We start from the raw sequence: 18344 nt of genomic DNA, 5'->3' as shown, positions 1-18344 counted from the left end.
ACTAGTGCATGTCTGAAACAAATCATACTGCACGCACACATACACACACACACCCTATGATGATAAAGTTCAGTTTATTAAGTCAGGCACGGTACAAGAGTAACAGCACCAGCTAATAAAAAGAAGAAAAATGTAACAAAAGTCAAATATAATATACCCCCCTCAAGATAGCTTATATTACGTTTACCTTTTTACTTAAAGGAAGCACTTCCTGATTTGTCTCTGGCATATGTAAATCACTGGTGTCACTAGGGACCGTTAATAAATGACATAATATTGACTTGAACACAAGCACTGCTTAGTCAACTAAGTGATTAACAGAAAGGTGATATATACAGAGTAGATATACTAGGAAATGGTATCATTTAAATCCAGGACCAGAGTAAACAGAAGGTATGCATTACTCCAAATAGGCCACAATTTCACACTTAAGAATACTTGTTTCTGTAATTTTCCATTTTGTATTTGCAGACTTCTGTCAACCTGAAACTGTGAAAAAGAACGTCATGGCTGAGGAGAGGCTGTGTGGAAGAGGGAGGAAGCCTCCAGTCTGAGAGGATTTCTTCTGTGCTATAAGTCACTGCTCTTGACACTGCCCAGTATCCCTAAGTAATAACCTCAGACCCACTGCTCCTGGGCAGACCACCAGCATCCCCAGCCTTAATGCCCTCCCTGGGAAGCTGTCCTGGGGGAGGGTCTGGATGGCATGGTGAGGTGCCCAGACAACCCCTAGAGATAACACCAAACCTGAGCATCTAAGGGAGGAAAGGGATCCTGAGTTTGGGACTTAAATCCTCAAACTCAGATTCTGAAGGGCCCAGAGGCTTCACTGGGCTCACAAGATTAGAAAATTCTCTAGGAATTATTTGCTTTTTCGTTGCTGTGATAAAACACCATGACCAAGGCAACCTATAGAAGGAAGGGTTTATTTGAACTTATGGTTCCGGAATTTTAGGGTCCATAATGGTGGAAACAGCATGGCAGACATAGTGGATGCTTCTGGAAGCTGAGAGCTGAGGGCTCACATCACAGGTTGCAAGCAGGAGGCAGAGAAAGAAAGAACTGGGAGTGGTGTGTGGCTTTTAAACTGACACGCTTCCTCCAACAAGGTCATACCTCCTAAACCTACTCGAACAGCATCACCAATTGGGGACCAAGTGCTCAAATACCTGAGCCTGTAGGAGAAATTTCCATTCAAATCAGCACAAGGTCCCACCATAAATCCATTCATTCACCCATCCATCTCACTCATCCATACTTTTATTCCTTTCAAAAATATTGAGTAATTATTTTGTGCACTGGGCACATGGAAAACACACAGGTGGTTGCGACCCTATGTAACTCATAATCAAGCAAGCTGCAGACAAAAGGGGGCCAGGGGTGCCTGGTGCAGTGCAGAGCAGGGGAGGATGAAGTGGAGTGTCATCTACTTCTGAAGTGATGGGAGAGGGCTTCTGAGGAGGCAGTGCTGGAGACAAGTTCTGAAGGGACCTGGGGAAGAGTTTTACAGGCAGAGACACAGCAAAAGCCCTGTAAAGGACCTATACCTGAAGAGTGGGAACCAAGAGGTGGCGTGGGTAGCTGGGGCAGAGGAAGAGGCAGAGATGTCTGTGCTTACCAGTGTGTTAAGCTGTCCATAATGGAGAATTATGAATGCCCAGAAGAGGTACTGGACTGAGAATCAGGGACAACTTCCTGGAGGGGTGTCAAACCATGTCTACACCCTGAATGAGTCAGTGGAGAAGAGGAGTGGAATTCAGCCACCAATCCAAAGAAGCCAGAGCAAGAAATGCTCAGGATGTAAGGTGACACTCACTAGGTGTGGTATTACAGCCTGTAATGTCAGCTGTAATGGTCAGGGAAGATGGTCAGGAGTTCAAGGTCATCCTTAGCAACATAGTGAGTTCTGGAGCTAGCCTGGGATACATAAGGCACAAAAACAACAACAACAACAAAAACAGGTATAAGAGGCTTGAGAAACTTGCAAAATACCGTGAGAAGTTGGAGACTTGGGACGAAAGAGAAAAGACAGAAGTCGGAGACACCAGAATCAGAGAGCCCTGGCAGAGAACTACAGTGTTTACATGTAGCTAGCCAGAGGCAGGCATGTGCACATGGGTTGGGGGGTAGGGGTGAGGCAACTAGCCTCGGACCTCTTTCTAGCAAATAGCAAATAGGAAGCCTGATTGTCCTGAGGCCTCCAAGGCTCTCTCGGTCACCTCTGTGATGGGACTGTGTGATGAGAAGTGGCTGGAAGGCTACTGACTTGCTGTGCAGTTTTGGGCAAATCATTTGCTCTCTCTGATCCTTCTCCTTTGGAAGATGCAGTTAGTCAAAATAGAAAGTTAGTTGTTCAGAAGCTGTTAGCTCACGTAAAGTGTTCAGCAGAAAGCCAAGCTCATGGGTTTCAGATGTCTCTGTGGCAGCTTCACCTTGCTGTGGCTTGGTTCACAGGGTCACAGGAGGCAGCAGGGTGCTGGTCTATTGGAGGAGCAAATTGGCACTCCAACAGTTAAAGACTAATCCTGGAGATAAGGCACACTCCAGGTCCTAGGCCCCTTTCTTAAACAAATTTATGAGATTCTGGACATAATTGGGGCTCCCCAAAGCTGCAGCAGGAACCACTCTGGATCCCCCCACCCCACCCCAGAGCCAATAGATGGACAGGGCCAGACACCAGAACCAGGTGTGGACAGTGCTCCAGAGAGGGGCCTAGCTCTTGGCAAGAGTGGAGTGTTGGAGGTGAGGCAGCCAGGGGACCAACAGTGGAACAGAAAACAAGCCAGGAGGGTCCTGGGGGCAGGAGGTGGGGAGACCTGAAGTGGCAGAGGGAGGGTGCTGCAGGAGGGTCTGAACGGGTGGGTGTCCAGTACTGCTTGTACGTGTGCACATGTGCACGTGTGTGTGTGTCTGTACCTGCAGTCGGCCTGTGCACGTGCGTGGGGCGTGGGGTTGTGTGGGGCTGGAAGCCCCCCCATCCCCGAGGGTTAAGCACCGCCCAGCCGCCAGCTCCTCCCAGCCCCAGCCGCGCGGCAGTAGCTGACGCCCTCACTCGACCCACCGCGCCCTGGGCGCACGGCGGGTCCCCGGTGGCTGCAGCGACCAGCAGCGACCAGCCACCCGCGGATGCGCAACGCGTGCCACGAGTCGTCCCCGCACAGCGGCTGCCGGGCCGTCGGGGTGCCTGGACGCCAGGGGCACCAGGCTGCCCAAATGCGGGCGCCACTCTGCCTGCTGCTGCTCGTCGCCCACACGGTGGATATGCTCTCCCTGCACCGGAGGAAGAAGCAAGGTACAGATGTGGCCGGACTGTGGTGGGGTAGGCGCTGCATGGCAGACTTGTGATAGTCTAGCGGGCTGTCTGGTGCCCGACGTCTGGGTTATTGACTCAGGGTCAGCACAGGGGACTGTCGAGCAACCTGGACCTAGGGAGTACCAAAAGGGAAGGAAGGGACTAGTGGTCGATCTCACTGACCCCAGCCTCCCTGCATGTCCCAAGGGTAACTCTACAGAAACAAAAAGCCCAAGGAGCCATCCTTGGGACCAAGGCACTGGGAGACAGAACTAAGGCTTAGAAGCCAACCCAAGCTTCTTCACTGGGCCAGAGGGTCATGTCAAGAGCAATGGCTCCATGGCCTGCATGAAGCTCTGTCACAGCCCTTGACGCCAGCTGTCATCCCCCAGAAGTGATCTGGGTGTCTGGTGATCTCTTCTGGATGACCTGGAAGAAATCTGTCCTCTCTAGGGATTTTTTTCCCCCTTTGGGACCTCTTGGAGCCACTAGGGAACCTGAACCTGAGACTCGAACTGTGCCCGGGCCCTGAAAACATTGTCTTTGGGGTCCTGTGCTGCAGTTCCTCAGTACCACAGTCAGATGTCTTTGGGAGGTGAGTTTGGGACTGCCCCTTGGCAGACCCTGTGCTGTCAGGGAGAACAAGAGGACCAGCAAGCCCTATACCTGAATGGGGCTGGTCCTAGGACCCTCAGTGCCTGTCTGTGAATCAACAGCCAAAGACTGACCACAGTGCCAAGAGTCTGCCACACACTGCCTCCTCACATCCCTATGACACCATAATGACAGAGTGGCTGGCTCACTCTGTAGAGAAGGAACCCAAAATTCATGCAGCTTGCTTTGTTGAGTGGTCTCACAGGCAGGTAGAAGCTCTGATCTGCTCTCTCTGGCTGAGAGTCTGGCTCCAAGAATACTGAATGGAAGAGAGTGAGAGTGGTCTTGCCCTTGGGGCTTCTAGTTCATCTGTGTGGAAAGCCTTACATGGATGCTGTAGCTCCTGTAAGGGAGCAGGGTGCACAGAGGGGCTGTGAGAAAGTAGTTATGAGGTGGAATTTCAGGTCATGGCCTAGGGGTCCAGTCCCTAAGGGAGTTGGACAAAGAATAGAGAGGCAGGTGGACCTCGGGTGGGCTACAGGGACTTGGGGGTCCTGAAGGGTTTCCTTTGTGTGCCCAAAGCCCAGGCACTGGAGTCAGCTTATCTAGATGCACGTCCCTCCTTTGAAGACTCCAGCTGAGTGACTTTGGGGGAGGCACTTGGGACTTGTGGTTTACCTGTGTGAGATCCTTCACATTGGTCCTCCAAGATGTTTTGCCATTCTGAAACACTTTTTTAAAATCCTTTCCTTTTCACCAGCTTATCTTTAAAATGGGAAAGCTACACTTCAGTCTCCTTCATCAGGAGGATCATAGCTATGATGAAGTGGTAGAGATAGAGGGTTGGCTGCCTATACCAGCACCTCCTAGTCCTTGTCACCATTAATCATCCCAGTTTCTTGTCTGTTGCATCATTAGGTACTTACATGAGCCCAGTGAATGCAGGGAGAGGTGTTACTTTCTAGAGAGGAAAATATTTCAGAGAGGGGAATTGACTTGTCTAATGCTGTACAGCAGATAAGCAGGCTCAGATCTTAAGATCATACCTTAGCATCTCATATCTAAGATGATAGAGTGTTATGAGGTCCTGTGAACTGGATTAGCCCACAACCTCAGTTTCCCCATTAGCACAGAGGTGGAGGCTACACAATCCTAGAACCTGTTCTGCAAGGCAGTCACAGTTATCATGGCCAAGTAAGTTTGGCAAATGTAGGTTTTGGCAGTTCTTGGCTGTGGGGTTTATCAGAGCCCAGGAAGAGGTGGTGCAGAGGGGATAGACAGACCATTTCTCAGACATGGGTTGGAAGGTTATGCATATTGTCCCCAGGGTTTTACCAACTTTGATTCTCTAATCTGACTTTGGCAAGAGAATGTGTTCTTTAGATGCTTGGACACTGGTAGTGCCTCGCTCACTCACTCATCTATTCATGTAGTGTTACAGAGCATCCTCCCCACCAGGTTGCATCAGAAGCTGTGGGGATGCTAAACTGAGACAGCCAAGCCAGTGGAGGCTTACCCTTCCCTGCTTTCCTGAGCCTCCTTTTCCACATCCTGCCCTTGACCTCAGTCTTAGGCCCAGTATCCGGTATCCAGCCATGGGGAAGGACCTGCTTGCCCCAGTCTTGCCTGGTCTATGCCTCCTCCCTTGGGGTCCGCTTCTCATGGACCTGGGCTTGGCTGGCTCCAGTGGCATCACTGGTTTTTGATGAAACCTAATTTTTCTATTTCTACAAAACAGAATGAAAGGAGAGGCTTGAAAGGGGTTCTTGGACCTCAAGTGTCTCTTACAAAACACTTCGATTAATTAAGTATAAACGAATTAGAACCAGATGGGGACATTTCTCTTGAAATGAACTGGTGTGCCTGGCAGTGGGGCAGTGGACCAAAATGAGGGACTCTACATTGTGTCCCTGTTCACAGATCTGGAGCTTCCTATAGAGATGGAGATGAGGCTGGAGTCCAAACCCTCCATTCTCTCCTGCCCTGGGCATGAAAGCTTGGGCAGGCCACACACGTTCTCTGATATATGGTCCCCTCATCTGTGAAGTGAGAGCCACTGAACCTGCAGGAAAGATTTACCACCACCCCAGAGGGAAGGCCTCTAAGGGCAGAGGGTACCTCCTGAGCATTGACTTCCCCATGATCTTGTTACCCAGAGCCCATTTGATTTACCATGGTGGGTGCAAGGAATAATGTGTGTGGAGCCTGGATGGCAGTACTGGCCCTGGATGCAGATCCAGAGTGGGGGTCAACACCTGGGTAGGCAAGTGACAGACGGAAGGGATTCACACAAGCCACCTGGACCTCTTATCTATAGTTCACACAGTGGCTGGGTGCAGAACACAATGCATTGCCTGCAAGATAGTATACAGATGGAGCCAGGCTCAGATGGACATTGGCATGATCCAGAAAGGGAAGCCAGTTCCCTTGGGGCAGAGCAAGGTGATGCCTCGACAGATGCTGAGGGATGATGTGGGTGAATCCTGCTCTGAGACCTGGGTATCTTGGTAAAACAGCAGCTAGTTAAGTCTGGGAAGCAGAGCCTGCACACAGGGCAGACAGGTAAGCTGATCCTGAGCTCCACACCTGGTCTATCCATCCTCAGCCACTCTAAAGTCAGCCTGCGTACAAAGGGTGGTGCTTTCCACTTATCCTGCCATGGCCCTGGGAAGCCATCCAGACACCCTCCCCATTCCCAGACACCAGGGATGCAGAGACCACAGAGGGAGGGCTGACCATGGCCCCCACTTCCTCTTCCGTGCCTTGTGGCATACCCATTTCTTAGGCAACGCAGTGGATGGGGCAGTGGCCTATAGAGGACTCCCAGCAGCTTAGTTGGGGCACAGAACCATAGCTTAGGCACCACAGCCTGTGCCTGGATCAGGCAAGGAACTCTGCTGGGACTGAGGGTCATGTCTAGGAGGAGCCTTATCCGGCCATCAAACAGTGGCAGCAATGTGGTGACCTGCAGGAGGAGACAGAGCCTGGCCCCTTCATGGACCACATGGTGGGGAGAAGATGGGAATCCTCCTGTGGACAGTGCCAGTGTTAGGTTATGGAGGGATCTGGGGATACCATATTTGCTGAGCTCCCCTGGCCACACTTTACTGGGTCCTGAGGACAGCATGGATGGGCACTGCACTGTCACTGATGTTATAAAAAGCCCATCAGGGACAATGCCATAGCTGGGCCCCCAGTGCTCTTCAGTCCAGCCTTGATAGGCAGGCTGGCCATTGCTCCAGTCTTAACTGGGGACTCCAAGAAGGGACATGGCTTAGGGACTCAGTCTCTAAGAGGAGACATTGCTGAGCTTGAGCAACACATGTAAGAGGTTTGCTGTCCCTTATGAGGGGAGTTCACCCTGAGACCTGAGCCCTTGGCAGGCAGCAGTCAACTAAGTAAGTTACAGTCAGCGTTTTTTTAATGGAATAGTATGGAATAGGACAGGACAGAAGGGAACAGAACAGGGTAGAAGAAAGTAGAATGGAGTTGGAGGTTGTTTCTTTAAAGAGCTAGAATAAATATTCTAGATGTTGTGAACCACCCGGGATCACACACACAGAGGCTGTGGCATACCATACTCTCTGTAGAAAGTGTCAGAGTGCTAAACTGTTGAGAAGTGTAGTGATGCAGTGTGCACAGATGTGTGAGCATGCATGCAATATGTGGCATTGCACATATGTAGTATGTGTGCTCATGTGAGTGTGTGTACCGTGTGAATGTTAATATAGACTATATTTTCTTGTTTGGGTGCATGCATGCGGTGTTCATGCCTATGTTGTGTGCATGTTTACATATGTGCACACTCACATGTGTGTGCACAAGTGTGAAGGCCTGAAGTTGATGTCAGGTCTCTTGCTTGATGGCTCTCTATTTATCGAGACAGTCTCTCACTGAACCTGGGGCTTGTGATTCTGACTAGTCCAGCTAGCTAGCTTGCCTGGACAATCCTCCTGCCTCTGCCTCCAGAGTGCTGGGATTACAAGTGAGCCATCACACCTGCCTGGCTTTTCATGGGCTCTACAGACCTGAACCCAGGTCTCCAGACCTGCACAGCAAGTGCTTCATCCATGGGGGCATCTCAGCAGCCTCCAAAAGTGTGTCCTTCCCATTATCAGAGCATGCATGCCATTCCCCCAGCTGTGCCTGTCTGAGGTACCTAGCCCTTCCCAAGCTGGCCTGATACAGGACAGATGTAAGATGCACGACCTTATGAAGATAGGAGGGTCCCTATTTTCCCAAGAGGAGCCCAAGACCCACTGGGCCACATGACCGGGCATATAAACTTGGAAAGTCTGATGTATAGCTACACCCCCTCCAGGGAACACCTACGCGCATGCCCATGAGCAGCTCTCCGGGTCTTTTGCTTCTTCTTGCCCTGAGGCTGGTGCCATCTCCTTCCCAGCACACTTGAATGCTGGCCTCTAGAAGGCTGGACTCATCTGTCTGGGCCCTGAGGGTCTTCCTGCGTTAGATACCCCAGAGCAGTGGTGTGACAGACCATCATCGACTCTTTACACTGGCCTTCAGCCTAGCCCTGTCTGGTAGATACAGTTCCTCCCCTCTGCCTCACTCCCTGTACACAGGAACACAGCTAAGGGGACTGAGTCACACAGCATATGTTTGTGTGTGTGGGGTGAGAGAGAGAGAGAGAGAGAGAGAGAGAGAGAGAGAGAGAGAGAGAGAGACCTGGGTCTTTCTGGTTCCCAAACCCACAGGAGCAAATCCCACTTGCCTGTATTAAAGCTGTCATGACTTCAGGGCTAGTCACCCATCCAGAGCCATGGTTGTGGGTGCTGTCGAGGTGTCAGATTGTCTAGCATGGTAACTCCTAGACAGGCCCCCCACCCAGTTCTCTCCATACAATCTGCACATGTGTTTCACCAAAATCACAAATCCCTCCTCGCTTTCCTTGAGGGACTGCCCAATTTTTTTTTTTTTTTTGACCTACAGAAATGGCAATTTCAAATCCTTCAATCAATGATCCTCTTCATTGCATTCTGCCTTTAAAGACATGGTTCCCTCTCAAGGCCTCTACAAGGCTGTTCAGTGACCTACATTGAAGGGACCACCCAGCTTCTGAGAGACCCAGGAATGCTCACATCCCTTAGAGCTGTGAGGTGGATATTGTATTATTATACCTGTTATAGAAAGAAGAAAATATGTGACCCACAGAGGTTAGGTAACTTGTCCCAGGACACATAGCTAAGGTCCAAATACTGCCTGGTCCTGGTACCTAGAGGGCACAGTGGCCTCACAGCCACTCGTGGAGACAGAGTTACCCACATTCCACAGAGCAGTAAACAGAATTAAGACAGAAACCCTGATTGAAGCATATGTGGCTGCCATTTTTGTACATTGAGAGCAGCCAAATACTAGCAATTTCATGTCCCAACACAATAGCTTGACAAAGTAAGCTTTGAAAGCTGGGGTTTGAACCCACAAAATTGATGACTGAGCTCAGGCCCAATGCCAGAATACCAGGCCTCTGAAGGCCCACCCACAATATGGCTCCTGGGGTGGCTTGGTCCTACAGACCTCTGTGTTCCAGGGGTAGGGACAGGGCATCAGCTAGCCAAGGCCACACACCGACAGGGAGAGATGGGATGTCCCAGACAGGTCTCTGGGGGCCCAGGCCTTCTTTCCTAACCCAGGTCACGTGCCCTGTGCCAGATCCCATGGCGCTGCCTGGCCTCTGGCTGGAGACCTGTTCTCTTGGGTGCTGGGCCACTTCCATACCCTGGACTGATTTCTTGTAGGGCTCACGCCCCACTTCATGGCTCATGGGGAGGCTCTGATGCCTGTTTCAGAAGGGGCTGTACATTAACAATGCAAGAGGGAATCAAGCCATATCTGGGACCCTGACCACATGGGGGGAGTTGTAGATGGGGGGAGATGTAGTTTTAGTTCCAAATAGACACACAGATGCTTATGTTAATTATAAACTGTTTGGCCGATGGCTCAGGCTTCTTATTGGCTAGTTCTCTCTTCATTATTAACCCGTTTCTATTAAACTATTTATTGCCTGCCACGAGACTGACTTACCTGTAATGTTCCAGCATATTACTCCTTTGGCGGCTACCTGGCATCTCCCTGGTGGCTCTCTGGGTTTCTCTTCCCACAATTCTCCTAGTCTGGTAGCCACACCTATATATACTTCCTGCCTGGCTACTGACCAATCAGGATCATCAAAAAGAGAACATATATTCACAGGATACAGAAGGATATCCCCCGTCAGGGAGCCACCCCTGTTTCCAAAGCATCCACCTTCCCTACCGTCGATGTCGGGAACTCGGGGCTCTGGCGTTGGTGAGTGGTATAGCTGTCTGGTGAGTTCAGGTGTGCCCTGGGGCCAGTGGCAATGTGGGCATGGGTGCTGCTGCTCTTGGTATCACACGCTGGTCACGCTTCCTCTGTGCCTCTGTTAGCGGGTTCACAGAACAGCCTTGAAATGAGGATAGAACACTCTAACACACAGGAGTGTGAGCATCAGACCCCAGGCAGGGACCTGTGACAGAGCTGAAACATGCCTGGGCTCTCATCCCAGCTCTCATACAGACATTCTCCCGATGTCACTGCCGTCTGTCAGGACAGTGGGGCCAGTGATAGCCTCTGACTGTACAGTGTCCTGAAGGTCACTGCTGGAATGCTCAAAACTAATGTCACGCATGGTCCTAATACCAGCTGAAGATCTTAAGCAGATGTGGTGAGTCCAGAAGAGGTAGCTTTGAGGAACCCAGGTTCTGCAGATAAAACTGCTGCCTGGTGCTGTGTGGTGTGGCCTGGTGAGCCACCCTCTGTCATCTGCACTCCCCTGTGTAGTGGCCTGAGAGGGTGATAGTGAGTATGGTGATGCACACTAGCTAGCTTCAGGGCTCACCATGTACCCACGAGTGACAAGCTGTGTGTTCCCGAGTGAAGCCATCAGGATCTGATACCATGCCCTCCATGTGCAATAAGCTGACACCATAGGCAGTCGGCCTTTGAGCCACTTAGCTCCTGAACTCACACACATCAGCCACGGTGTCTACAAAACCTGGCCTTTGTTTTGTTGTGCTGACTATATTTTCTTGTCGTTATTTTTTAAATTGCTAAAAATCTCTTGGATTTTAATATTTCCTCTTAAAAGTCTGTTTGACTTATCTTTTGTGTTCTCTGTGTGAGTGTTTTGTCTACATCTGTCTGTGCCCCACATGTATGCCTGATGCTTGCAGAGGCCGGAAGAGGGCGCCCATCCCCTAGAACTACAGTTACAGGTGGTTGAGAGCTGCTCTGCCTTGTGGGTGCTGGGAATCAAACCCAGGTCCTGAAAGAGCAACCAGGGCTCTTAAGCACCAAGCCATCTCTCCAGCCACTATTTTTGAATTTCAGATCTTGATTTAAGCATTAATGTTATCTTAAATCTGTGACATTCATTCATTCATTTAAAAGTAATGTATTGAAATGTATTTGGCAAGTGATTTTTTTTTTATTGTTACACTTTAGGTTCTAATTTTATCTGACTATTTTAAATTTGTTTTTTAAATACCATTTTATTTTAGAATTGTTTATGGATATTCATTATTGTATTTTAGGGATTTTGTGTTTGTATGTGTACATGGGTATGGATGTTTGTGGGGAGATGCGTACATACATGTGGAGGCCAGAGGCCAACCTTAGCAGACAGTATCTCACTGGAACCTGGAACTTGCTGTTTTGTAGGATAAGGTGGGTAGTTAGTGAGCCCCAAGGATCGGCCTGTCTCCGACACCACACCCAGCATTTTTATATGGGTGCCAGAGAGTCGAACTCAGATCCTTGTGCCCAAGCAATTCACTGACTGAGCGATGTCCCCAGCCCCATTTTAGTGTGTGTTTTAATTAAAATGTGTTTTGGTTTTCCAATTTAATTTTGTTCCTCCTTTTACTGGGCTTCCTGACTTTTCCTGCCAGTTTTGTGGGCTCCCCAGTGCCACCTGCTTACTGACCCATCTTGCTCTAACATTGAAGAGTCTCTTGGAGCTTGTCCATATGTCTCATCAGTTCATCAGTTGTGTGGAAAGCAGTCACCACGTGGCATGGTGATGCCATAGTCGAATTCACTAATTCTGTTTTAATTTGTATTGATTTAAAAGTATCTTATAGGTACATTTAAATTTTTCTTTTTATGTTTTTTGGGAGGGACAGGATTATCCTGCCTTATGCGCCTGAGCTGGGTTTGGTCTTAGGAAGAGCTTTCTGAAAGGCCCTGTAGAAATTACAGAGATGTGATCCAGAGGCCACGCTCATGGCTCGCCTTCCCTTAAGCTCTCTCCACTGATCATCAGGGTGCTGCCAGGTCTCAAGAATGTAGGTGTTCCTGTGTGTGTCCCTCCTCTGCCTCTAGAGACAGGTCACCTTAGCTTAAGTGGCAGCCCTCCCCCAAGAGGAGGGGCATCCCCAACTAGCAGCTTGCCTTTGGTTAGGTGGCCCCAATGTGAAGATGTCTTCTTCTCCTGCATCCAAAATGAAGGCACACTCAGGACATTTGTTTTGCAAAGCAGACTTTAGATGGTCTGGAGATTGTTGCTAGGCTCTTGTCCTCACATGCAAACAATTCCAGATCAAAGATACCCAGAAACTGGTCCCCATGGCCTCTCCCCACTTCCTGTCTTGGCTTGGCTGCCATAACACCTGCTCATTGCACACAGTGTGGGGTCTACCTTTGGGGACCTTGGGCCCTGTGACAGTGTTTTTTTCAGTAGCAGATCCCAGCTTTTAGAGGACCACCAGGCAGAAATGGACAGGGAGAGGCTGAATCTTCCCCTCCAGTCTGCATCCCACAGCTCTTCACTGTGCACTCTTGGCCAGCCCTTGCCACCAGGAGCTTCTCTCATCCGTGCAAATAGGGCATGCCTAGCCCTCACACCATAGGGTTGTGGTAGGGAGCACAGGGCCTCCCTAGGGCTTGGCCTAGCCAGATGTCACTGCAGTGTATTACCTTTGAAACTGACTAAGGAAGCCTAGAGAGGGCCTTGGTATCAGTCCTAAGCTTGAGGACAGAGGATATGTAGTCTGCTTCAAAACCATCACTAGTGAAAACACAGAACTAAGACTTGGTCCCAGCAGCACAGTAATCAGGAGGCAGTAGCAGACACAAAGACATGACTCAAATCCATGATTGGAAGGAGCAGATGTGGCTGGGGCATGGGTAGAGGTTTCAAGAGGGACAGCCATGAGTGTCTTAGTTAGAGCTTCTATTGCTGTGATGAAACACCTTGACCAAAAATCAAGTTGGAGAGGAAATGGTTTATTTGGCTTATGCTTCCTTATCAGTTAGCTGGTTATCTAAACAAGTCAGGACAGGAACTCAAGCAGGGTAGGAACCCAGAGGCAGGAGCTGATGCAGAGACCATGGAGGGGAGCTGCTTACTGGCTTTCTCTCTATGGCTTTCTCAGTCTGCCTTCTCATAGAACCCAGGGCCATCAACCCACCATGGGCTGGACCCTCCCCCATCAATCACTAATTAAGAAAATACTCTACAGGCTTGCCTAAAGCCTTTTATTGGGGGCATTTTTTTTTTTATTGAGACTCTCTCCATTCAGATGACTTTAGCTTGTGTCAGTTCATATAAAACTAGTCAGTACAATTAATTTTCATGACAAGGTCCCTTTGAAACCAAGAACAGAAGGTAAAGGACCTGTAATCTGTGGGCACAGCCATCTACATTTTAATTCTTTTGACACACACAAACTTGATGGTTCCTCTTCTCTGAGTCTCCTGTTTCTCCCAGGTACCAGGCTTGCCCTGAAGGACCACCATGCCTCTGCCAGGACTTTCAGCCTCCCTCCCTGTACTGTGTCTCCTGCCCCTTCTCCTCAGCACCTGTGGATGGCGGACCCACTTGTTCATGCCCCTCCAGCGACTTCCCAGCTAGAATCCTGGAAAATTAAAATGATCCTAGCTTATAACCTTGAGGTCATATACAAGGCTACATACAATTTAACTGTAAATAGCTATGCTGTGTTGTTTAGGGAATAACAAGAAAAAGTCCCTCAGCATGGGGAAAGGGGTAAGGCACTTGGGATGGCATTACCTACCTGAGCATCCCCCTCCAGTCACCTCCCAGCCTGAATCCATAAAACTTAGCACCATCCAAGCATATGACCTGGAGGTCACATACAAGGCCACATACAAATTAGCTGTTTGTAAGTAGGTTCTGCTGTGTTGTGTAGGGAATAACAAGAAAAATCCCCTGCCTATTCTGTCAACAGGTATTTTTAAAAATGTATTTAATGCAGAACTTGGACAATCAACTACAGTGAGTGCACCCTGGGATCTGGGGTCTCCACCCTCAGCCTCAGTCCCCACTCCTCCTCACTTAGTCACTGCCCTCTGATCTCTCCAGCCTGAGGACCTTTGACTTGCTGGTCCCTCTACCAAGAATGTGTATTGCAGAGAGGCTTTGGAGTCCCACTCCCTTGAGGATGGAAACTTCCACTGTTTCCATGTTGTCTAGTGAGTATCTTGTCCACTGAGGTCTCCCTGTGCCTTGGACAGTATTTGACACAAAGCAATCATCCCTTGGTACTCCACCACCTCAAGACGCCCAGTCGCAGGTATTAAGCCCCTTGTATAACACAGCATATGGGCATGTATGGTGGTTCAAATGAGAATGCCCCATAGGCTCATATATTTAAATGCTTTATCCGGAGTTGGTGGAACTATTTGGGAAGGATTAGGAGGTGTGGCCTTGTTGGAGGAGGTGTGTCATGGGGTTTGGAGGTTTGGAGGCTTAGAGATTTTAGAAAGCCCACACCATTCCTAGTTAACTCCCTCTGTCTCATGCTTGTGGATCAAAACCTAAGTAAGCTCTCTGCTACTGTTCCCATGCCATCCCTGCCCACCTCCTGCCATGTTCCTTGCCATGATGGTCATGGACTTAACCCTCTGGAACCATGAGCCAAAAGTTACATGATTTTTTTTTTCCAGACAAGGTTTCTCTGTGTAGTACTGGCTGACCTAGAACTCACCCTCTAGACCAGGATGTCCTCAAACTCATGGAGATCTATCTGCCTTTGCCTCCCGAGTGCTGGCATTACAAACATTACCACCCAGCTTTGTCTTTTAATTTGCCTTGGTCGTGGTGTTTTGTCACAGCAATTGAAAAGTATTATAACAAGGCCACATACATTGTAACTTTGTAAATAGTTATGTTATATTGTTTATGGAACAAGAAAAAGTCCCTGCATGTTCTGTCCACAGGTGTTGTTATTTTTTCTTAACATTTTTAATACAGAACCTGGGCAAGACAACTTCAGTAAGTTCTTTGTAGACATCGCATGTGACTGGCCCATTCTTCACATGCACACACTGAGGTCGGCAGCTGTATAGTGGGGATCTGAGATCTGAGATCTGAGAGCAGGTTGATTGGACCCAGAACCTTGCATTCCTACTTCTGTCTTCCGCATCTTCCACTGAGCCAGCCTGACTAAGAGCCTCAGTTCCAGGGCCAGGTGAGGGTTAGTTATGTGTCATTAGCAGTGGCAGAGCCCCATCTTTTGTCAGCCCCAATAGGCTGGCCTCTGAGTCAGGGGCTATGCCCATGTCCAGATGGAGAGAACAAGGTAGCCAGAGAGACAGACACACATTCAGATCCTGAATTCCAAGGATTGGCTGTGTGCCTCTAAAAAGAGATCCCATCCATCACTGGGGACCCTCTACTCAGTAAAATGTTTGTTGCCTACTGTGCTGGAGACAGCAGGGCTACCTCCTCTCATGGAGTGGCAGATGCTACTGGTCTTTTTCAGCTGCCTATCCAATAGGTCACAGAAATATTTTGTATGTTTTGATTTTTTTTTTCTTTTACTAGTGTAGGGAGGCCCCAATGAGGTACTGGGCAGCGATGGTGGAGAAGCCCATGGTAGGAAAACTGTTCACAGTGGAGAAGTTGGAGAGAAGGATGGCGGCCAAGCATGTTCCCCAATAACCTGTGGGCCTCCCATTATACCCTGCCCCCCAAAGGTTCACCTACCTCTGGTTAGGGGACTGAGTCTTTTGTACATACATATCTTCAGTACTCTGCCTTGTCACTGCCAGGGCTCTACTTGATGGAGAGATAGCTTAGTATACATTTTTTTTGTACGTTCCAGTTCCAGTTGGGCAGCTCTGTTGATGTGGGCCTCTAGGAGAGTATGTGGTAGGTATGGTGGAGAGCTCATGGTGTGGGAAACTGTTCACCTCATGGGGGAGAAGCTACCCCAATAGCCTGAGGGTCTCATTAGATCCTGCCTCCAAAAGGCTCCCCTACCTCTCCTGAGGTGGCCAAGTCTTTCACATACAGGTCTGTGGGGATTGACTGCTGCTGTCATCTCCAGAATTCCCACAGTTAGAAAACTCTCTACCCCAGCGAACAGAAAGGAGAGGCTGGGCCAGGCATACCTATGCTGGTGTGTGTGTGTGTGTATGTGTGTGTGTGTGTGTGTGTGCGTGTGCGTGTGCGTGTGCGTGTGCGTGCGTGTGTGTGTGTGTGTGTGTGTGTGTGTGTGTGTGCGTGTGGATGGCAGGTGTCTCACTATGGGACCCTGAAGACTTGCACCCCTCCAGGTAGCAATCTCCGTATAAATCCGCCTCAGCACCGCCATTGGTGTCCCTACACTAGAATGATAAATTGGCCAAATGGTGACAAAATGGCTGTCCTGCATGCCCCATCCATCTCTTACTATTTGCTCATCTTTAGTGGATCCATCTCTTACTATTTGCTCATCTTTAGTGGATCAAGGTAGACAACAAATTTGAGTTTAATTGGGGTGTGGCTTTCCAGTCTCCCCATCCTTCAGGCCCCTCTAAACCAGAAGCCCACCAGCATGTGGGAGCTGGGGACATGTTTTCTGGCCCACTCTATAGCAAGCTTTCTTGGTGAACTATCTTTGGACCACCAGCCCACAAATTAACTATGAAACTTTGGCCTTAGCATAGGCTCTTTCCAAACTAGCTCTCATACCCTAATTAACTCATATTTTTTAATCTGCATCATACTATATGGCTTGGTTATCTTTTCTTAGTATAGCACATCTGACTTACTCTGAGTCTGCTGGTAAAATTAGGCCTAGATCCCTCCTCCTGGTTTCTCTCTCTCTGCCTGGATGGAAGTGCAGTCTATTCTTTCTTGCCTAGCTATTTGCCACTTAGCTATTTATTAAACCAATCAAAAGGTGCCTCAGGCAGAAACACATCTTTATAGTGTAAACAAATATTCCAAAACACCAGTCATCACTGGACCATTTTTTAGTGCTCTGTGGACAGATACCCACAAGCTGGAGAGGTACAAGGGGGGATGAGCGGTGACAAAGAGAGCTGGTTCCCTCCCAAAAAGTCCAGGAGTGAGTGGACACCAGTTCTATAATCCTGGTTCAGAGAAAGGGGAGAGCACAGGGAGTTTGTTTTCACATGTTAGAGGAGCAAGGTTGTCCAGCAAACCCCTATAGAGCACACATGCAATAGGCACTGTGCAGGGTGTGTGAGGGCCAATGGTGAGCAAGGCCAACTCTGCAGAAGCTTACATTCCTATTTTAGTACTGTTCCATGCAACTTTCGCAAAAGCCCCTGCCAGATATGGTTTGTCTCTTCCTTTGTTTAATAAATCCAATAAAAGTGGGGGAGAGGCTTTGTTTCTTCTTTTCACCCATGTGTTTCTATAGACTAGAAAGAGCATTCTATAGACTAGAAAGACATTCATGAAATACTGGATGGACAAATGGTTGAATGGAATGCATGAAGAATGAATGGATGAGTGGATAGATGGGTAGATGGGTGGGTGGATGTGTGGGCAGATTAATGAATGGGTAAATGGAATGGTGGTAGGATAAATTGGATGGATGGATGGTGAGATGGTGAGATGGATAGATGGTGAGATGGATGGATGGAGAGATTGATGGGTGGTTGGATGGATGGAAGGTGAGATAGATAGATGGAGAGAGAGATGGATGGGTGGTGAGATAGATGGAGAGATGGATGGATAGTGAGATGGAGAGGTGGATGGATGAATGAATCTCCAGTCCTGAAAAACACGTTTTAACAATCCATCCAATAGATTAAAAGGCTGAGGCCCAAAAACAGTCAGGGACTTGTCCAAGGCAAACAGCCCTGGAAAAGAGGCCACATAAGGGTTTCTCTTAATTCTAGAATTTGAGAGGAGGAGGGAGCCCATAGGGAGAAGTCAGATAAACATCAGACTCTAAATACACTCCCTGGAGCCAGAAGATCCAAACTAGGTTTCCAACTCCGCCATCCTTTGCAATCTCTAAGTCATCATGGTGCTGGCTAAGAAGACTGAGCTGTCTGGACAGGGTCCACCCTTGGATCTGCCTGGGCCTGACCCCGCCCCTTTCCCTGCCACTCACTGGAGTGGGGCCAGGTTCTCAGCACTGGAAGCTGATGCTCCAAAGCTGACTTCCACTTCATGAGGGGAGGGATGTTCTGGTTGAAGCTATTTTGAGGT

General features: G+C 49.0%; 1 protein-coding gene across 1 annotated transcript in view; it reads left to right on the top strand.

The window, feature by feature from the left end:
* Positions 1–3047: 3047 nt before the first annotated feature.
* Rspo4 (R-spondin 4) overlaps positions 3048–18344 on the top strand; it is a 33092-nt gene continuing 17795 nt past the window's right edge. The window contains exon 1 of the mRNA XM_051194218.1: positions 3048–3292. Coding sequence (XP_051050175.1) covers positions 3127–3292 — 166 coding nt within the window. The 5' untranslated portion in view covers positions 3048–3126. The remainder of the gene's footprint in view (positions 3293–18344) is intronic.

Source organism: Phodopus roborovskii, unplaced genomic scaffold (genome assembly GCF_943737965.1).
Source record: "Phodopus roborovskii unplaced genomic scaffold, PHOROB, whole genome shotgun sequence".
In the NCBI taxonomy this organism is placed as follows: domain Eukaryota; kingdom Metazoa; phylum Chordata; class Mammalia; order Rodentia; family Cricetidae; genus Phodopus; species Phodopus roborovskii.
Note: the sequence above shows the minus strand (reverse complement) of the source record. Positions and strands in the feature narration are given on the sequence as shown.